The sequence below is a fragment of the Apaloderma vittatum genome, unplaced genomic scaffold (genome assembly GCF_000703405.1).
Source record: "Apaloderma vittatum isolate BGI_N311 unplaced genomic scaffold, ASM70340v1 scaffold15467, whole genome shotgun sequence".
Classification (NCBI taxonomy): Eukaryota; Metazoa; Chordata; class Aves; order Trogoniformes; family Trogonidae; genus Apaloderma; species Apaloderma vittatum.
Genome location: NW_009727935.1, coordinates 20,666 through 42,988, shown reverse-complemented (window position 1 = coordinate 42,988; position 22,323 = coordinate 20,666). Strand labels below are relative to the sequence as shown.

Below are 22,323 nucleotides of genomic sequence, written 5' to 3'. Positions count from 1 at the left end.
AAACCAAATTAATTATTCTGTTAATTTCAGTAAATATAATAAAGCTCCCTACATAAGATTCAACATATATAAATGGTATAAAAGGCTACAAAATATTCAAAAACTAAGAAGCCTTAAAGAAAATTGGGAAAATGCATCTAGACATCCTTCATCTTTTTACAGTATCAATAGAAGTAGAGCCTTTCTCCCTGCAAGATGAAGCAAAAATTCAAGAAGAAAATGGGAGGTGCAGGTTACTTTTTTCTTTCATGTGTTCTTAATGTAACAAATACACGCCCCGCTGATTCACTGTATTGCATGGAAGTGACTGTAAGCCAATTTCTTAATGCAAATCTTAAACTCTGTTTAATAGGTTAATAAAAACTTAGGTGCATCTTTAAAATAACGCCATATACATGTGAACCAATTTGCATAGTTACAGTCCATATATAATTTCACTTACATAGCATGTATTAGAATTGCTCAATTCGAGACTTATGAAATACAAATTGTATATTACTGTTCTGTTTGCAGTATAAAAACAATGCAATAAAGGAGACAGTGGATTTTCAGACCTGCATAACTTGTCTGTACATGGCTTATCTGGTATTAATTTACATCATAAATAATATATTCCCACACAGACACTTTATATCTATCCAAAACATTTGTCACCATCAGAGAAAAAAATCTTACTGTCAACACAGGTAAAAATCTCAAGTTCATCTTGGCACAGAAACATTCAATTTGAAGTGAAGATGTACGGACACCCTCCACTTATACTGCACTGCAATGCTGATAACAAGCCTGCAGAACCTCTACTACCAGCCTAGTCTTGCTGTTTGAGAGCATGCAGGTGCATTTTCACTGTTCAGATGACAGAGAATTCACACACCTGGGGTCACATACCAATTACTGCAGCAACAATATCCCATACTTTGCATCTTCTCTGCTGAATTCCTCAGTTCCTTTGGTATCTGGAAAGCATGACTCATCCTATCTTTTACTGGAATATCAAACCAAATGAAGGAGTGGAGGCACTCCAGGGACTTGTCCAATGCGGTAGCAAAGGAAAGAGTTATTCAAAGTAAAACCAAACAAGTGGCAGAAGATCAGGGACAAGAAGATCCTTTATCACTGGCAGTGATGGCAAAACTCCCATGAGTACTTTATATTGAATATTTGTAAACACTGTCATCATGCTCTGCACTTTTCAGTCAGCAATAAGTACATTTTAAAGGATGCCAAGGAAGAGAGGTTATCCAGGTTCAAATAAGGCCTTGAGAGATGGGAGCGTTGCAGATCCAGCAGACCTAATTACTAGAAAGGAAACATGACCTTGACATTTTTTAGGACCAAAAATTTCCAAATTATTAGTTAAACTGTAGGTTTGGAATACGTAACTTTTGTCTTTTAAATAAAGGTATTCTCAGGTGCATTCCTGTTGTGTGACTGATACATAGAGGAGTCTCTTTGCTGACCCTAAGCATCGAGTATTAATCAAACTTGCCACTGGCAGTGCTAACAGGATTCCAACTACCGAAATCTAGGAGAGCAAGACTCAAAACTTGTAATGCATATTTCTTCTTTAACTTCCCTCCCTTTAGCTGAATTTTTTCAAGGCTCATCTACCATCCTACTGCTTCACTAAACTCTTATTTACCATTTTAACCACTTCCTTAGCGCTACCATTACGAAAGCATTGACCTCAGAGTCCTTAGTCAGTTTGCAGTTAAAGAAAGAAAGAGCCCACTAATTTCTACTGCTCCGTTGGCTGGTGCAGCCCACATCCATCACTCATTAAGCCTTCCTGGAAACTTAACAGGTGGCCCAAAATGAAAGCAATGACCTTTTGGCAAATTTTGCTGCAGTAATTTACCATGTGGCCATTCTCATCAGTTCCCCTTTTACTGCTGCCAGAATTTACCACTATCTTTGAAGTCAACAGAAAAAAACACATAAAACGACATCAGTTAATCTAGCATGTTAGTTTTGCTGGCAATTTGTGTTTTAGATAGCGACGGAATGTTTCTTAAGCAGTTCCACTCTTGGTAAATCATCTTGCCTTCACAATGCGAACTGTTGTGCCAACACAGCTGTTCTTGTGGCTCTGGGGTGAAATATCAGACTGAAAGATAACATGGGGGAAAGTTTCAATCAGATTAATTCCTTGATATGGTTCATAACATGGTGATACAAACAGTTTGGCACAATTCAGTGGGAACAAGTAATAAGAGACTGGTTAAGCCAGCATTTTCACAGAATTGCACATCAGAACTGTGCCCACATTCATGAGGTTTTGCATCATCCCTTAGGCATAAGCAATCCTTCCTTTCTGCCCAGCTCTGTGACAGAAGTAACCTTTGTCAGAGAATGAGGTGGACTTTAGGACAAATCAAGTTTTAAGCCAAGAATTTATCTACCAAAGTAAGTGAAGTGAAAACTGGTGTATTCTGTGAATGTTTCATTATTTTTCCATGCTTTTAACCCATTCTAATACCTAATTTGGAGGTAAGTAATGTATATGTATGAGATAATATCAATTATCTTCTGTCCGTCTCTTAAGGAATTACGTCATGAACTGAAAATGACAGAACTATGAAAGTAAGAGACTGAGTCACATATCTATATATATGTATCTGGGTATAAATGCATGATGAATGGTCATTTCTACCTAGAAAATCAGGGCTGAACAGCTTTTTACAAGAACGTTGATTTCAAAGTCTGAAAATTCCCAGGAAAAATCTAAGATTTATGAAGAGAGAAAAAATGGCCATCAGTTAAGTAGAAGAACAAGAGAATGGACATACTAGTGGCTAAAGGTATGAAAAAGCACTTAAGAATTATTGTTTCAGTAAGACCTAGCCAAAAAGAAAGCAAGAGGAAGGGGAAAGAAAAAAAGACACCAAAAAAATCTAGAATGAACCATCTCAATATAGGCTTAGTACACTTGGAGGTTCCAGCAGCCTACACTGCTCCCCATTTACCCTGCTGAGTTAAGAGCATTTCAGCTGTTTTCAGAGAGATATGTACTGGAAGAAACACCAGGAGCTAATAGTAAACGTCACATTCTATCCCAAATTAGTACTAAATCTACCACATGTATACCTTACTCTGAAATACATCACTCACACTGGAATCACAGTTCTTTCTTCAACCCACACCCTCAACATGCTATAAGTAGCCAACTTTTAATTTTATTGCTACTGTTACTTGCACAGAAATTACACTTTAGCTTTTGATTGCTAGCCTTTGTCTTTCTTGCAATTACACAAAATACAAGACTAAGAATGACTGACTATCAACTTTCATAAAGCAATGCTGATGCAGTAATGCTTACTGATGAAGCTTTACAAGAAAAAAAATAGTAAGTTTTAATGAAAAATGCTTTATCCTTTCAAATAACAGGAATCAGGTTTACTGTCTGCACTTGTGGTACTGCTACTCCTTTTGTTCTATTTGATTTGCACTGTCTTTCAAAGAAGAAATGAAACAGAAATTTGTAAATTTTAGAAAAACAAAAGTAAACACCCCATCCAAAATTGGCAGCAATAAGGAGCTGTTGTTCAAACCACAGATTCGTTTGTTAATAAATAAGTTACTTACCTCACAATACCCAAAATTCTTCAAAATATTTATCAGTTACAGTCCTCGTGCACCTGAATTGGATTCTTTTGGTCAAGAGTTATGTTCAGACTGCCCTTATGCCCTTATGTGTCACTGTGTCCCCTTTCCAGAGACAGAAAGAGAAGAACATACCTGTCTCTCAGTAGTAGGGAAGGCTGGCTATGGAATACAAATGGAGAACACATCTCAAAGAATAAAAAAATCTCTACTGTAAATAATCACTCCCTCTTTTAGACTCCTCATTCTCAGGGGCTGTCTATATAGTGATTCAGATGAACTATACTAAATTGAACAGAAGTCACTTAATTTTTGAATGGAAGTATCCATGCAAGATTAATTACACAGAGACTGATAGATTTTAAAGTTACCGTTCTACTTAATTTGTTTTAATTTTCTTTAATGCTATATATAAAAAATAAGAAATGTAATGAGGTAGAACTTGCCATGCAGGATAACTGCAGTACTTTAAAAGTCCATTGACTAATCATTTGAAGACAACTTAAGAAATGCAAGATTATATCTTAATCATCTTCATGTTGAGTAATATGACCTGAATATACATACCAGCCAGACTGTTGTTGTATAGAAAATAACGTTACAAAGAGTTGCAGCAGCTGGTCATGTTAAGAGCGCACTCTATTCTTTATGCTAGTTGTTTTAAACATGCTAATTGACACAATTCTCTAAGAAAGAAAATAACATTTCTCTCCATAAAAAAGCTGGTGCTGCAGTTGGCAGAAGACAGATCCTAACAAAGTTCAGAACTCAAAATTGAAGATACTATTTGTTATTTGTTACGTTCACTATGTTTGCTGAGCGTGGTGCTAACAACGCTAAGGTTGCGGGTTCGATTCTCTTTCAGTCCCCATGTGTTGCCTGATCTAGTTGAGAGGTGGCGTCCCTAGCGGCAGGGAGGCTGGATTAACATGATCTCTAAGGTCCCTTCCAGCTGAGGCCATTATATGATATGATAAGTAGAGTTTGAACAGAGAGATAACTGGCCAAAGCGAACAAAACTCAACACATGGTATATATACACAATATAAAGCTAAGGAAGTTTATTTGCCCTCCTTAAAATAAAGGTAAAATCTAGTAACATTTACCAATTTTGCATTTTAAAAAATTGCTATTATTTGGGATAAGGAAATTAATTATGAAATGTAACTTGCCATTTCTATTTTAAAATAAATTCGAACGTACTACACTGGTTTTAGTGCAGTTTGTCATTATGCTTCATTCAGAAACCTTGCTGCAAATGAGTTAACTTATTGTTACTCTAGTCTAGCAAAAATCTCTCACAACGCTTTGCTCCAGGTACAGAAAAGTGGTGTAAAATATTTCCAGGTACCCATGGCTCCTCCTATTTTTCATCCATCAGCTGGTTTGCATCTTTTTAACAACTAGGACTGAACTTGCTGGAAAGTAATCTTGCTGCCTTTTCTATAGCATTTTTTTTTTAAAAAAAACCAAACCTAATGAGTGACAGAGGCCAAAGAAATTCTGCAGGAAGAGTATCTAGTTAAAAGCTGTTAACTGAAAAGGGACCAGCAGCCTTTTTAAGAAATTTCCTGTCTTTAACTGAGTCGTAGTGGAAAGCCATCAAGAAACAGCTCAGAGGCAGGCAGTTGCTGCCTCTGAGAATCACAGAAATTGGGCTTCATGAGATTTAATTTTTATCTTAAAATTTTCGTTTGGAGCATAGAGAAGTTCCCATACAGTATTTGTGAAATAAGACAGTGAAAGTAAGTAATATTTCTTGTTTCAATATTTAATCCAAGCTGACACAGACACAGTTTATAAAATTATTCTGTTGCATTAAAGTTTTATATAGCATTTAACTTTTATGAGTTTTTTCCTTCAGTGTATCATATATTCATATTTTAAAATATCTTTGCACAGTCCTTTGTGCAACTACATGCTAAAAATCTGCAAATGCACACTTAACACTTAACAGCACAAAAAAAATACATTCTGTATCCATTCATATGCAAATTTAAAACATTTTACTTGCCAGATAAACAATGAAAAGATTTTTTTAAAAAATCAGAAACTACAAAAATGCACACATAAAAGTCTTCCCTTTTAGATTTTTAGTAAAATACTGCTCTGTATAAGATCTAATGAAAAACTCCAGTGCTTACAAAATACTTTATATCTATGAGAAAAACAAATGCTTGAATTTATACCTGAATGAATTAAACATAATCACCTTCTGAAAATATAAAACTGAAATCAAAGGGAACATGGCACAGGTCAATGTAGATGTCACATCTACCAGGACATGTAAAACTGTAATTAACTGGGCATCAGACAGTCAGTATCATAGAATATAAAAAATAAAACCCAGGGCCTAATAGAATATGCAGCAGCAACAGAATGAAGTGTTTAACCAGCTATATATACTAAATACAGCAATTGTACTTGAAGAGGGAGAGGAAGTGTTAGTCTGAAGTAACTAATAGTAAAAACTGCTGAGTTTACTGCTGTTAATAAGAATATAGCGTCATTCGTAACTTTTCTTTTTGAAAAATCTGCAAATTTGCTATCCAGATATGTCAAGATTTTCTGATGCAAGAATCTGTCTTATTTCCATAACAGGAATGTCTATACAGATCTTTTCTTGATGATCAGGTAGTTCATATAGGATGTGAGGGACTAACATCTGTGCCTCCTAACTAAATTTCACATAAGCACTTGTAAAATATTGGCCTGTCAGCGTCATGTCAGTCTTGTGTTGCTAATGTCACTAAGTCACAAAAATGTACACTTTTCCCTGTGTGGAATATGCCTTCAAACTCTCTTAAGACTAGAGAGAACAACAAAATCAATCTATTTTTAGACTGTCTATAGACTATTCTAAAATATTTGTGATGCTAAGTAAAATAAATTTCTTAACCTTGGTTTTACCTCTGTGATCCTTTTTATAGGGCTTGCTGCTATTCTACAAATACTGCTGAGGCAACAACTGCTTTGGAGAAATCAACATAAAAAAAATCCTATAACCCAGTAACAATGCAAAACTTAGTACTATACCAAGAGGCAAAGAACAAGGTAGGGGAGATGAAAGAAAGTCTACAGACTTGCAGATCCAACATGAAACCTGTCTGGAGGCAACAAAATTAATCACTCAGGTATGCTTTATTTCTAAGCTTCCGGGGCCTCAGCCGAAAAATATTTTTCTGAAACAAATTAGACTAAATAAGAAGCATGAAATTTAATTAATGCCAATAAACAGCACCAACCAAGGCTTCAAATTTTCTCTTAGACTGAAGATTTCTTATTATTGTCAATAAGAATGGTACATGTGGGTTCAAAATAGTACATGGGCCTTTGAATCTTCTATTTTTCCTTATATGAACTAAGAATGACAGAGCTCTTTTACAGTATTGCTCCTCCCAAAAATAGAAGTTGACTTTTTGTCTGAATATTCTTATGGAACCAATAGTGACAGTTTCTGATAATTAGAACTTCTTTCACAAAATGGAAAAATAAATATTAAGTCACTAGCAACAAGAATAACCTAGGGAAGTTTTTGGGGTGCAGACTATGAGAGGGAGAAATGGACTCTAAGTAAACTTAACTTTGACAGCCATACTACACAAATGGACATCTTTTAACTCCAGGCATTTTTACAGTTTAGGAAAAAAGATATCATTAGCACTTTAGGAGGCTAGACAGACCTGTATTAGAGATGTATATAATTTTATAATCAGAAAATAATGAAATTGGTAACACTTCTAGATAAAAGAAATCAAGCATACTTTACCAAAGAGGTCTCTACTTTGCAAACATATTTTTTTGTTTCATACATCCTATAAATAAAACTCCGGGAACAGATTCTGCATCAGCAACCATTTTTTGCCACTCTAATACTAGAGATACCGTAATATCTACATTTTGAAATTTGTAAAATTGCTGACCTCTGTTATAAAACCTAGCAGTTCGTAGTTAAAGCAAAATTGGCAATTCCTCTGTAGTTAGGTTTTAGTCACATTGATTCAACTGAGAAGGACCTGAAGAGCACTTCAAGATTTTTATCTTTCTGCCTTATTACACTACTTAAAAATAAGCTAAAATACAAAATATCATACTAAATGTTAGATGCCCAACTTATTACTGCTCCATATCCCTCACAAAAAGCAGGGCAATTCTGAGTTAAGGTTGCCACTGTTATTGCTGCTTATGGGTACAGTCTGTAAGCCGCTGTTTAGAAACCTAGGCAGAACAGGGGGCATGGCAACCTTAACTCAGCATTTACGGCTTTTTCTAATTTAAGTCAAAATAATTAAGTTTGAACATAATTTTTACAGTTTTCAAAATAACCTGAAATCATAGCAAATAAACCATATTTCATTCTATATTACACTTAAAGTGGCTGGTCTTTTTAATAGAGCTTCCTGGGGTTTTTTAAATGATAGAACATAACAGTGGGGGAAGAGTTAAAATACACCTAGCTACCATATTTATTCTGAAGATTTTGGTGCGCCAAAATTGACAGCCAGCTTTCTTGGCTTTCGCTTGCTGGAAGTGTTTGTTGTTGATTTTTTATGAGGAACAGTTGGAGTAGCCACATTGTCTTGAAATGAAACAGTGGATTGAGCTGCTTGAGGAGATTTTAAAGGAGCTGAAGAACTATCTTGCTGAATATGGTCAGAAGACACTGGCCGTTCATTCTTTAGTGGTGCAGCTTGAGGGGAACTCTGAAACTCCTTGAGCTCAAAGTTTTTCTTGCTAGCAGCCCTTTTTTTAGTTACCTTTAAATTAAATAAATATTATTTAACAGAAAGCATTCTCAAAAAACTGCAAATATTCCACTTTTAGAAATCATGCATACAATTTTTCACAATAATTTTCTAATACTAGGTCATGCTTCACAGTAGGGGTGTTGTTGCATTATTCATCAGATGGGCACATTAGGATATTAAGACAAATCTGCCAATCTTACCTGCAGAGGTATAAACTGGTTGTGAGAACCAACTGGTATAGTCGCTGCAAGAGACACATTTCCTGGATAGGAGCCAGGATAATAATGTTTAGGCACTGGAGTTCCCCAGGACACTGGACCAAACATGTGAGATGATGGAGGCATTATATTAGCTGTGAAAACAAGTAACTTTTAGCACACTCTCCTCAAAAAGAGGATACCTACTCCCCAAGACCCCAACTACATCTGTCTGCATTTTGTTTTCCTTACCAATAAAGCCTTGTAATCTTCATATTTACTTTAGAAGTAGAAGTATTTATTTATTTATTACCAAAAAAATCCCAGTTCTACTTTTACAGAACTACACATAGATGATAGCACAGTTAAGAGCACTAAGGCACGGCATCTGTATTTCAGAGCACACATAACTTAGGATCTTTGCTCCTTAGCTGAGTGAACTGTATTAGTAGAAGATTGCAAGTTTAGAGCACCCTTTTGAAACAAGTCAATGCAGAAATCCTGGGGAAAAGAGATGTAGCAGTTGCTCTATGGGTTACTGGGATACTACAATAGTGCTGACTCATTAATTACTAGCTGTGAATGTGAGCTTTAGTAGAGTACAGAAACGCCACCAGGACTTTTAGTAATTTTTTGAGGGGTTACTTGCCACAGTAATGTTTGGCTTGTGCTGCAGCACTTCAGTGAAAGTTAGTTATAAAGACAAACAGTAATGCATGGATAACCATTAACTATACAAAGGAAAAATCTATGTAGAAAATCAAGGAAGAGATTTCTTACGAATCCTGGACTGGGACTATCAGTTTGAACTTCTTACTACTGTTTTGAAGGGGAGAAAATCCACAACCAAAAAACAACTAAGACTGAATGGACTCTCAAGGAAAAGAAATAATTGGGAAAGACACAATTCTTTGTATTGAATTAATTTGCATATTGATGAGAAGATGTTCATGGACTGTTTTCAGAGTTGTTCAGACATACAACTACAACTACATACACGAAGACTGAAAATAGGCCTTTTTGGAAAGCACACATGTTAATATGAACAACAACTACAGTTACAGGCTATTGGGTCAATATCTGAAACCTGTACTAGTCAAATACTTACCAGGAGGTTGTCCAAATATTGGAGGAATAGATCCAGGTGGTACAGGAACACCCAGTGGTTGATAATTTGGAAACACTGGTGGAGGCGGAGGTGGAGGCAAAGGGAAGTTTACTCCTATAGAACTCTATGAAGATGGAAACAGAGGATTGCAAACAGATGCAATGCAACGGAGACATACATTTTAAAAGATTCTTCATATCCTCACCAAACGCTGTAAAGCAAAAAGTGCAGCTTTCTCCTTTGCTTCAGCTTCAGAATGACACTGTGGTCCATGAACCAACAAACCATTCGATAATTTTATGTGACAAACTGTCATGGTCTAGAAAAAAACAGATAAGATTTTGGAGACTTCTGACAAGCTCTGAGACAGAAAAAGAGGATTTGTTTGTTATGAAAAAAGGCAACAAAAGGCTGAAGGTATATTTTTAGGTGGATTTCAATGCTCAGTCCAAATGTTTAATATACAACAGCTGAACCAAAGCTGAGGCTTGTAACTTTTGGAGAAAAAGCTTTTTACCTGTGGTGTTGTTAGGAAGGAGAAATCTGGCTGAGACATTCCAGTAAGAGAACAAATACGAGAAAGTTCAGAAACAGCAGACAGTGCAGGCTGTGGACAAGCAAAAGTGTGACCTCCAGTTTCCAGTGCTGGTGTGTTCTGAGGGCCTCCAGCACTATGAGGCTTGTTCATAGAAGCAGCTGACAAAAGAAAAAAAAACAACAACAAAAAAACACCAAAAGGCAAAAAGGCTGCATCAGAAATATTTCCTGCACTGAAAGGATAGCAACTTTTTATTAACAAAACCCAGAGCCCTATATACGAAGAGATTTTTAGTTCTTTATCAAGAAGAAGAACTGAAAAAGATGGACAATTTATTACTCTATTTTGAAAATAAATACTATGCTATTAGCTATGTTCCATAATGTCACTACAAGCTCTGAAGCTCTGAACTATGAGCTGATTGTCAAAACATACCCATTTTTTTTGTTTGTATATATTGCAAGGCAGCTCCATGGTAATCCTGTCTACTAGAGGGAGCAGGAACATCATTAACTTGAGATTTCACTTCATTCCTTGTTTCCAGGTCAGAGCCATCTATCTTCAAAATCTCTTTGAGCATCTGTGTTCCTTTCTTTAAAAATAAAATAAACCATTCAGGGACATGATGGCATTCAGGTAATACTACCTTTTGACTTAACTCTGAACATCATAATTGGTAAAAAAATCTGGTATTTTTTTTTTCCTGTCAGTTACATTTTAGCAAAGCACAGATAACAGTATCTTAGCATAAAGGAATTTTGTTAATTTTCTTTGAGAATAGCTAATTAGCAGCTCATCAATATGTTTCAAAAGGCAGTATGAGGTTTCATTGACTTTCTTTTAATAGAAGCATTGATGCTAAGGTAACAGATGCTGAATTGCAATGTAACGATTCCTGCAATATACAGACCATAGCAAATGACTGTGGTGACAGATGTTCTTCCTTTGTATCTCTTACTTCCTTGGAGTAAGTCTGCACTTCATTTTCTTTGGAAATTTTCAAAGAAGCTAGAAGGCTTTCAAGTTCACTGTCCTTCTTAATACAAATTAAAAAAAAAGAAAGGTATAAGAACTCAGCATATTACAAACAGATGCAAGAGGAAGGGTATACTAGTTTGAAGCTAATTTTATGCTCATTCAGGATTTTTTTGTCTTAGCTTAAGGAGATCAGAGTCTTGTCTGCTTAGAATGCAAATGAATATCCAGAGACTACATCAGATTTTGCATACTAAACAGATGCAAGTATTCACCATTAAAGAATGGATTTAAAGGATGACTGAGTTTATACAGGTAACATGGATTTGCACACAAGTAACCAGGAGTAATTGGAACAAAATGGACTGGAAACTAAAGTTTCCAGTCGCAGAGTCCAGAGAACAAGAAAATCAACTATCTAGATCCTACCTTTCCACCTGTACAGGGACCATCAACTGCAGTTTTGTGAATTGCAGGCATGTTGGGACTTTCATTCCTCTTCAAAAGTTTGATGCTGTACTTATTCACATCTGAAAAACTCTGAAATAAATGCAGCATTTATTATTGAATACTAATACCCCATTACTTACTACAACACTATCTTATTAGACATGCATCTACACATAGCTTTTAAAAACTAATATTCTTAGAGGATTTCAGCTTACTGAAAACCTAGCATTTGTTGTTTTCCCAGTGCAGCATAGCTTTTAAAATCTGAGAGGAATAGGAAAATAATTTGGTATCATTATACATCTGAAACACTTTCTCTCATTTTCTCTCTATAAAACATTTAAAGGAAAAAAATCTCCAAAACAGAATTTACCTAGTAAAACAATCAACTAATATGCCAGTTATAGAGACATCTGTAAAATGATGGATCAGATCAAATGAAAACAGAAGAATACATTTACTCAGTACAGAAGAATTTACCTGTTTGTTTGATATTTTATTACGTGGCTGACTGTCACCTCTTGTAACTTTGGAATCTTCTTTAACTACAAAAGAATGCATTCTTTTGAAATGCTCTTAAAAATTGTAATAATAATTAACACTCAAAAAAAATAGTAATTCCATACAAATACACAGAGTTGTATTAAACTAAGTGGTTGTACCAAATGCTTAATTGATTCTTTACAGGTCATCTGGTGTGTACTTTTCTTGTAGGAGAGAATAAAATGAAGCATATGCAGTAATACATCTAAGTCTATATTCTACAAATATAACCACAAGCAAATTTCCAAAGGCAAGCTGGGGCTTTTTTTTGTTTGTTTTTGTATCAGACGAGTAGAAGTTCAAAATAATGCAGAACAGCTTGATTAAAAGGTTCAGGATTATGTGTGGAATAACCTAATATGCACACCAGGGACATTATTTGACAATAAAAAATGCAATAGAGCGTGTATGTAATTATAATAAACTGTCTTCTCTTGGTAACTACAAAAAAACTCAATAGGCATTATCAAGTAAAACAAGTAGTTCTCCTAAACAAAGTTTCTAATTATAGTACTTACATTTTTTATATGGCTCCTGTTTTCTTTGCTGACCTTTAAAGCTCTTTTCATTGAATCCTGGCTTATAGAACTCATTGCAAGTTCCCAGCTTGATTTCCTGAGGTAGAACTGCACCCTAGGATTTCAAACATCAAACCTCTTTCCAGAACTATGCATAATAATGTGTGTAAGAATACTTCATGCAGAGGAATTATTTTTAACATTAACTAGAAAGTTTTCTGATGTAATGAAATTAAGGGCCTTCATATTTTGAATATGGGGATTTGTTTAAAGTTTCTATACTAACCTTTGCATGCATGTTTTGCTGAAAGTGGTGAGACTTCCCAGAACTCTGCAATGATTGCCATATGCTGCAGAATTCATCATCTTGCTTGCTCTGTGCCTGACAAAATAAGAAACAACACCGCTCCAAAAACTCATCAACCATAAACTCAACTTTTGAACAGCTAATCAAAGCTAAACAAAGATATGCTGAAAATATGAAAAGTTTAACAGTGCTCAAATCATATACAAAGATAGTCATATACATAATATAACCATGTACAAAGTTATGCTGAAAATACAGAAAGTCTAACAGTGCTCAAATGACAGAAGTTTTCATACTGACACTAGTTGAACTTGGAGGCATTTAATCTATGAAACAGGCTATTGGGGCAACTTCTGTGTATATAAGTTTTCCTCTGAAACTGTTTTTGTTTTATTAATCAAAGTTATGAACATAGGAAAGATCATTGAGTAAAATTAAGCTCAGATAATAATTCAAAATTATTTCAAAAGCATGTTCTCATACCAGTAGTACTCTTATGTTTTGCTATTAATACATTATTTTGTAAGGTCTTATTAATCACAGTAACTTTGTAACATTGTAGGTATATTACCACAGAACTGAAGCTCAGCTATCTAAACAAGGATAACAAGGATATAATACTCATTCAAGAACTGGGACAAAGTTCTGCTCCAGTCTGTATCTGGACTGCAACACCTGATGTACTAAAACAAAGCTCTCTGTTAATCATAAGAAAAGGACATCCACTCTAGGGAGCCGAAATAAATATTGAGACATTTGAATCCAATACTAAATGCATCAGAACACTCACTTTTTTTTTCTGATTGCCGCTCAGAAATGATGCTTTCTGGGGTGAGTTAGAGTTGCCCTGATTTTCAGCCCTGAGATTGTAATGCTGTCTTCCATTCAGCTGCTAAATCATTGAGGGAAAAAAATATTTTAAAAAAAATCAGAAGTGTTTCATTGCCTTAAATGTCCTTTCAGAAAGTAGCTTTTCTTGTATAGGTTTAGAAAACATGAGACGATTCTTTTCAAACACACCTACAGCAATATGAAGTTACTCATTAAACTAATATAAAAAAGTCATTTTTAAAAAAATAAAGTGTAATTAAACCCATGAGAACCCCAATTTACCTGTAATTTTTTCCTCCTTTACTCTATTTTCAAGCAAAGTAAATCATAACCAAGAAGCAAAATTATCAATGAAATAGTTTTTCTGAGCATGAACAAACTCAACATACAGGAATCATTACTTGGAACAGAGCTATAGGGAAATAAATGCATCCCTTCACAAACAAATTATTTGTTTGTGGTGTCACTGCTCCAAGCTTGTATCTTGGAAATGAAACTGGAGCTACTCAAAGCAAAACAACTGTCAATAAGGAACTTCTGGGCCTTTTCATTATTGAATTAACTAATTGTTCCAAGAGAAGGATTATCCTACTTCTAATATACTGGAATAAAAATTAAGATTTGTTTGTACCAATGAAGATAACAACTATGGTCACAGTTCAGCTTTTAGGGAAAAACATTTTTGTACAAGTGAAAGAGAAGTCTTACTTGAGTAGGAACAAAAAGGGAGCGAGGAGAATGGTTAAGACCTCCCAGATGCACTTTCTGCGAGTACACAGATGACAGATCAGATGCATATGAATTGTTGTTATTCACAGCTGGCTGAGGTTTAACTATGGCTGTCAGTTTTTGGTTTCCTATTTCTGACCGACTACCATGAGAAAGGTTAATTAAGGCACTTGATGGCAGACGATACCCTCTGGCAGGTGAGCACCTTAAGAAAAGCAAATTACATAGTTATTCCATGTCGATATATTGAAACGTCAACAATTAAACTGATTTAACAACACTCTTGCCTTTATGCCAAAAAATAACGACTCAAGTTTGAACAGAAGAGGCTGAAAACTGTATCCGACATTGAAATCTAGTACCATTAAGCCCACTGTGCGTCCCTTTGGCCTCTCGCGTCAAAACCAGAAAACAACAGTAGTTACTACTACTCTGAGTTTATATTCTACCTTTCATTGCTGCGTTCAAAGAAATTTCAAACATGAGTCAGTTGTTATAGCACAGTTCTATAGTAAATACTTCTGTAAAAAAATGATGAACCAGACAAAAATACTATTTTCTTTTTCCAAGACGAAAACTGAAGCCAGTAGCAGAATTATAAATTAAAGGTAAGCAGCATTTAGTCAGTTTTATAGCTTCCTTTAAGATTCTGAATACTGAAGACAATCTGTGTTACAGGACATGCTCTTGCAAAGGGATAGGATTGTGTGATGCTTGCTGAATGCAGGGAATACGTAAGTTTTCCTCTAATTTGTCATGAAAATTAATTGATCTAAGAACAACAGTAAAATGAAGTCTGCTGGGTAAATTAGTGCACTTGGAAGTTTACCTGCTTACTTAAAATCCAAGAGTTATCACAGTGTTTAAAACAAAAGCATTCACCTCTTGAGAAACGTTTTAGGTTGTTAATGGTTAGAATTTAATGCCTGAGTATCAATTATTGATAGTTCAGAGTCCTTCCTTCAGAGAACAGATGACTACTGACTATTTTTCAATCTATATGTTAAAGACATACTGATAATAACCTGGTTTCTACATATTCATTTTACAAAGACATTTGGACCTAGTGCTTTATTCTGCTCGTTCATATTTGCTTTCTACAAAACACAAACTTCTAAATACACCAAGAAATCCTAAAAAGAATTTCCAAAATTATCATATGTGTAATAAAAATTACTCCTACTAAAAGAGACAAAAAAATCCACAAATGAAATAAAAATTGACACTGTTGAGAAACCAAGTTTTATAAAGAGGCATTAAAAATAGTCAACAAAGCCAGAGGCAACATTTTCATGCCATCTATACCAATAGCATGAAATGACTATGAAACTCTCTGCACAAACCTTATAGTTAGGCCTCCAAGGAATTCTTCATCAAACAAAACTTCAAAGAGCACATCTGTTTCTCTAATAGCTATAGAAAAAGTAAAATGTCATCCTGCATATGTCACATTAGCTGTTTTCATCTAATTTATGTAAATATCTATATTAATTATGCAATAAATAACGAAAAGAAAAATAAGTAGTTAACAACAAAAAAATCTGTATTCCTTAAGTAATTTGATTAACAGCAATACAGAAATGCTTGTCAAAGTCAAATACAGCTGCTCTTTTCGATAGACTTTCAACATAAATGTACTGCGCATAATACTTATCAACCTGCATTAACAGAACTGCAATTTATAGCAGAGTGTCACAGTTGTCAGAAACTGCCAGAAAAGAGATGCAAGCCATCTTTACATTAGGGCAGTCAGAAACCAAGAGCTTTAACATTACATAATGACAGACTAATACTCCTTTAAAATTACAGTAGTATAAAATCATTGCAGAGGAAAGAATACCTCTTTAAAAAAGCTGCATGCAAGCCTCATCTATTCAAGATTCTGCCTGATGCAAACTGAACAAGAAAGCAACTACTTAAATGCCAGGTAAGAAAACAATTTCTATTACTAGATCCCAAACTGCTACACTTAACCTGATTCAGTAAATAATTTTATTTACCTAAAAAGAGATTTGTGGATAATCTTGACAAAGAAGATCTAACTCCATGCCATTTTACAGAAATGGACGATCACACAGCAAAAATCGAATTCCAAATAAAACAATTTGAGATAAATCGTGTTTGATAAAATTATGTTCAGTTTAAGTATTAAGGCTAATACTTGTTTTCATTTCTAATCCTTCTAACTTTATCCATATCTTTCTGTAACTTTTTGTTTCTTTTCTGCAGTCTGCATTCTCTCTCATTGATCTCTCTGCCTTCTCCATATTAAGAACAAACGGTAAGTAATTTCTTATTAAAAGTACAGCTGTGTAACACATGAAATTAAAATAGAAAGCCTGTATGTGTAACTTAAAACAGTAAATATGCCGTTACTGGCTTCAATTTGCATATGCTTCACAGGTGAGAAATATCTGTGTGTTCACAACCACTGCACAAAACACTTTTCTGAAGCCTGGTTTCACATCACTAGCTGAGCTGTTATGTAGCTGTAATGTTACAATTATGAAGAAAATATTACCTCCTTTAATTCCTATAATGGTACCTCGAAGACCAACTGGAACAGAAAAGTTCTGTCTCACATTGACAACACGGTCAAAGAGTCTATACTCTGCATCTCGATCTGGAACAACCCCGTTCTGTTGTTCTAATGGCTGACAATAACCAGAGACTGTATTAATGTTTGCAAAAAAAACAGAGATAACATTCAAAATGCATTTATAACAATATCTGAATCATACTATAAAGCAAATTTTCTAGGAAAAAAAATTAAAACAAATGTTAGTAACATAGAATCTTCCCTCCCCAGACACAAAGCAAACTCATTTTTTTTCTTGCAATTCTCACTCGCTGCTTCTGCCTGAGAACCAGCATGATCCAAGGCAGACTAAGAAGATGAATTTAGACAAATTAAAAACATCAAGTGTAACCTGCCTGTACGAGTAATACAAGTATCTGTGAAATACCAGGCAAGATGAGCAGTTGGTCCTATGTCAAGAACTGAACAAAAGGCAGAGAACTGTACAAGTATGAAGGACCAAAAGTAGGAAATAATTCCACTCTCTGAAAATTGGTGTGCTTCGATAAAATAAATACGATCTGCACAACTTAACCCAAACATCACTTACTCTGTACAGCAAGTGAGGTTTCACAGTTACTCGCACCTTCTTGTTGCTCTTTCTCTGCTAAAAAAAAAGGAACAGAAAGTCATTACAAACTAGTGCAGGAACCAATACTGGATTTCAGGTACAACAAAGCACCTGAAAAGATAACATAGAATGATTTTGTTTCTTTTACATAAAGATACACAGCTTTCATCAAGTCTTTAGAATGACTAAGTCCAGTTCTTAAAAACATGACTGACTTCTTACCAAACTTGATGCATTTTTTGGCGAATTCTAGAATTGACACCAATTTTATTAACACTCCCTGCAAGTTATTTCAAAGACATAAGCCCACTGTTTCATGTCGCTTTGCCCTTATCTTCTTCTATCATTCTTTCCTTGGCCCCTTATGGCCTTCAGAAAACAAGTTTCTAATTTTCTTCAGGCCAAAGAAAAACTGCAAGGGAAGAACAGCTGAGACTGCACTTAGAAACAATACTGCAGTAGTTCAGACTGTATACCAACATCTGTGTCTTTCTGAAATCACCAAAAGTCAGAGTTCAGAGTATGGTCTAATGCTACTGAATCACCTAAAAAAAAGGTGAGTCAAAGATTAATAATAAGCTCTTCTGAATTTCTGGGACGAATTACATTACGAATTCAGATCTGACACTACTTTCTGCATTTTTTTTTCTTTGGAATGACAAGTAATCTTCAATCATTTTATTTTAATTCAAGAACTTGGAAAACAATGAGCAGCTGCTTTTTGATTCCTCCCTGCTCACAATATCAAGCTGCATACCTTGCATTTCTCTACTTCTTCTTCAATTTTCTCAACAATGGCTGCATCCAAAATTTGCAAATCACAAGATGAGCGAGACAAAGCAGACACAGGATGTGCCTTTAACCAGGCAACAATTTCTTGAACTTTCTCAGCTCTAAATAAAAAACAATCAAGAATTAAAACTTTTAACTGCATAAACTAAGCATTTTGCCATGTTGCTTGACTTAATCAGCCATGTATTAAGATATAGCTATAATGCTTGTATACACTCAAAGTAACAATTTAAGAGTTATCTGTGAGTTTACAATAGAGGGTTAAAAAAAATAAGTCTAACTGAATCATGCAATACTGTTTCAAAACTACAACCTGAAGTTTCATCTCAGGAAAAAAAATTAAAAATTAAATTATTTTAAACCACTCTGTAAATTATGTTTGTATTCAATGAACTGTGTCCAGCCGTGATTTAAGGTTCTGTGACCAGTTGTTTCTCACAACACAGTAGGAAAGAGCTTCAAGACATGCCTCTCTGGTATAATGGAGCACAAACCTGAGATTCTTACAACAGAATGGTATATCTGCCTCGTAAAGAGTTCTGCAGAGTGCAGCATCATGCAGACTTGCCAACTCAAGCCCACGAATAGGTATTACTAACAAAAAAATAAAAGATTGTTTTAATGTTACTACACTGTATCTGGAACCAAGGTTGCTTCTTGTCTCCCTTGAAACTGACTTAAAATATACTAAAAATGTGCCAAGTACTTTAAATTCTGCATGTTATTTTTCAAATTCAAAGTAATCTTAAAGAATTGAAATAATTATTGCTTATTTTCCAGAAATGATCTTTTGGTGATTTTGTAACTATTTATGTGACTATGTTTACTGAAGGTTACATTAAAAGCAAGAATTATGAAGTAGCCATGAAAATTATACTTCTCATTTATTGGAATTGAGATAGGAGTCGAACAGAGAGACTCGAACTCTGTAACTGTAATGTACAATAGGAACAGCAAGGTTTCAGTTACATAGCAGCCACTATACGATCATCATCAGTTTCACAATGTTGTCAGCCTTTATACATATTATAGGAAAAAAACACAACTAACAAACAAAAAAAAAAAAAAAAAGGAAAGATGGTTTACCCATTCTCATCCTCTCCAGGCCAAATGTCATCTTCATAGAAGATATCTTCCTGGCTATTCTTGCCTATGTAATTAAATAGTTCAGGGACCCTAAAAATTAATAAATGGAAGAAAAAATTAATTTCCCCATCAGCACAGATCCCCCAAAAAGTCTCACCAAAACAAACATTGATAGGTTTCAAAACTTCCGGAGCTCAGATGGATTCTCTTTTACTTAATTTAGTGCCATACTGTTTATTTGTCAAAAGGTTAAGCTGCTGACAAAATTACTCTATCCCAAAATATGCAAGGGAAGGAGAATACTGGAATAAAAGAAATTGCATCAAGCAATCTCCAGAAGAAAACTCATCAGTTCTTAGAAGATCTGTGTCCAAAACACAAAATCCAAAGACTGATACAAAGGTGGATAAGTTCATATCCAATATTTACCTTTCTAAATACTCAGCAAGTAGCTGTTCTACTGCAGAAGAATATAGCCATTCATTTCCAACTTTCTTAGTATAACCAGGAACTTCTTCATTTTTCTTATTGAACTTCAGGTTTAGCCCCACATTCGCTTTGTAATCTCCATGAGAACTGGAAATAAGAAAAAACATGTGTACCTACATTAAAAAACACATAAACATACATCCTCAGCCTTAAACAGGGAAACTAAATTCATTGTATTGTTTACTTGTTAGCATTGCGACAGCTGTAAATGTTACAGGACATGAGCTGTGCCACGGTAGCTGTCCCCATGCATGCCCATATCTTATTACAAAGGAAGGGAGGGAACATTTTACCCTGCTTCCTTAATTGTGATCTAATCAACCACAATCTACCTGGCATTTATCAAGATGTCCCTGAATAATCAGTGGGGAACAAACATACACATTAAATGACAAGAAGATGCTCATGCATCAACTACTTCTTCAGTGAGCTGTCCTGGGAAACCACAATTCTAACATTCAGAGAACAATAGACATTGCCTCACTTTTATATTTTAGGCACTTTTAGTCTTAACTAGTTCTTAAAAAAAACACCAAAACCCAGGTACAACTGTTATCCGTTTATACTGGCACAATGAAATTACATCCCATCCCACTTTTTGTTCTCATTGTGGCAGAGCCAGTTCAAACTCCAGCTTCAACTATGCAAATAGCTAACCAGAAAAGTAATTTCTGTCTTTCTACAATACTAAAGCCAACAGAACAACTCTCCAGCAAAGAATAATTTAAAAGAAGTTTATGATAGGAGAGAAAAACACTGCATATTAATTTAGTTTACAGCAAATATGCTTTAAAAGAAAAATTCACATCACAAAACAGTTACACAGTTGGTCAAGAACAGCATCTAAACACATCAGAATTTCTGTAGAGTTGTATTGGAATTCAAAAGCTTCTCTACTGTCAGAAGTCACACAGAGAACTTACTTTTTCTTTGATCCTCTTCCAATAAAGATACTCCCTGTAAATCTGGAGACAAGATACCCACTTACTCCAAGACGGCTGGCCAAAATATATGCAGGATTGTATTTCACTGAATATTTCTTTAAAACAAACAAACAAAAAAATAAGGATAAGTATTTTTATTCAAAAAATAAATGGAAACAAATGGAAACATCCCTTAAATACATTTACCACTGCAAAATATATTTGAGACATTGTTTTAGCTTTTATCAGTAGATCTGAAGCACTTACATGCTGGTTCTGTATTAAAAGATCAAGCTGGGGTTCACATGGAATATTGAAAACTACACGAATTCTACCTTCTGTGATCACATCACGTGAATCTTGAACCTTGGAGAGAAACACAACACATTAAAAATGTTTTTAAATAAACATCAGTCATTGGATACTAGACTTCAGAGTCCACTTTATGAGCAATTTTGCTGCAGTAGGCACAGATATGCTTTGGGATTAATCATCTTGCCTTGACCTCTACACTGCTTCCTCATAGAGGCAAACAGCATTAAAGGAATCCATGACTGAAAATGGTTCAGAATGTGAACTCTTTGTATTGTAAATTACCCCAAATAATTAATAATCCTACATTCAAGCCATGCTACCTTTTTCCTGTTATGCCAGCAACAGTAACAGGGAAAGCAGAAGAATCCCCTCCTCCTCCTCTGACTAAATCATCAGGGAATCCTTGATTTAAAATTTTAGCTAACAAATGACCACTACTGCCACAAAATACCTAGATTATTTTAGGCTTCCAAATAAAGAAATCTAGGGGAAAAAAACCCATAAAACTACTGGAACTAACTTCTCCCATGCAGCCATAGTAAGGAGATCCCAGCATAAAAGCTGTACTTCCCAAAGGAAACAAGTCATCCAAAGTTCTGATGCTTGAAAAATGAGAGTCAAAGGCTTTGATATCCTACATGAAAAAAACAAAATTGATAATATTAAATACCATTCAGTTTTAGCAGAATAATTAAAAAGTTCATACAAATAGACACTTATCCAAAACATTATCTGTTTGAAATAATTAACTGAAAGCAGAGGTTAACACTAGATTACAAATGTTGTTATACAAGCAACTACGCTACCTTGTAGAGCACCACTACTGTACTTCACTCAAAATATCATCAGTAAAATGACAAAAGCCATATTTTCAGTAATAACTCTAAACTGTGAAGCAGGGTCCCCAAATTTTTAGCAAAAGACTTACCCTAAGGACGTTTTTTATACAATAAATTACATCAACATTGCTTAAAGAAGCTTATTTTTGGTCATTTTTTTGTTTCAAAGAAGCATACACTCTT

General features: G+C 34.8%; 1 protein-coding gene across 1 annotated transcript in view; it reads right to left on the bottom strand.

The window, feature by feature from the left end:
• Positions 1 to 7,646: 7,646 nt before the first annotated feature.
• The window catches only part of XRN1 (5'-3' exoribonuclease 1), a 32,613-nt gene continuing 17,936 nt past the window's right edge, over positions 7,647 to 22,323 (bottom strand). The window contains exons 21-42 of the mRNA XM_009873899.1: positions 21,822 to 21,935; positions 21,254 to 21,352; positions 20,987 to 21,102; positions 20,004 to 20,150; positions 19,575 to 19,664; positions 18,454 to 18,589; positions 17,676 to 17,732; positions 17,069 to 17,201; positions 15,891 to 15,960; positions 14,527 to 14,752; positions 13,778 to 13,879; positions 12,967 to 13,062; positions 12,681 to 12,795; positions 12,100 to 12,164; positions 11,599 to 11,709; positions 11,105 to 11,230; positions 10,630 to 10,786; positions 10,174 to 10,352; positions 9,862 to 9,975; positions 9,657 to 9,780; positions 8,552 to 8,703; positions 7,647 to 8,360 (exon numbers count right to left, since the gene is read on the bottom strand). Of these exons, the coding sequence (XP_009872201.1) occupies positions 8,070 to 8,360; positions 8,552 to 8,703; positions 9,657 to 9,780; positions 9,862 to 9,975; positions 10,174 to 10,352; positions 10,630 to 10,786; positions 11,105 to 11,230; positions 11,599 to 11,709; positions 12,100 to 12,164; positions 12,681 to 12,795; positions 12,967 to 13,062; positions 13,778 to 13,879; positions 14,527 to 14,752; positions 15,891 to 15,960; positions 17,069 to 17,201; positions 17,676 to 17,732; positions 18,454 to 18,589; positions 19,575 to 19,664; positions 20,004 to 20,150; positions 20,987 to 21,102; positions 21,254 to 21,352; positions 21,822 to 21,935 (2,820 nt within the window). The 3' untranslated portion in view covers positions 7,647 to 8,069. The remainder of the gene's footprint in view (positions 8,361 to 8,551; positions 8,704 to 9,656; positions 9,781 to 9,861; positions 9,976 to 10,173; positions 10,353 to 10,629; positions 10,787 to 11,104; positions 11,231 to 11,598; positions 11,710 to 12,099; positions 12,165 to 12,680; positions 12,796 to 12,966; positions 13,063 to 13,777; positions 13,880 to 14,526; positions 14,753 to 15,890; positions 15,961 to 17,068; positions 17,202 to 17,675; positions 17,733 to 18,453; positions 18,590 to 19,574; positions 19,665 to 20,003; positions 20,151 to 20,986; positions 21,103 to 21,253; positions 21,353 to 21,821; positions 21,936 to 22,323) is intronic.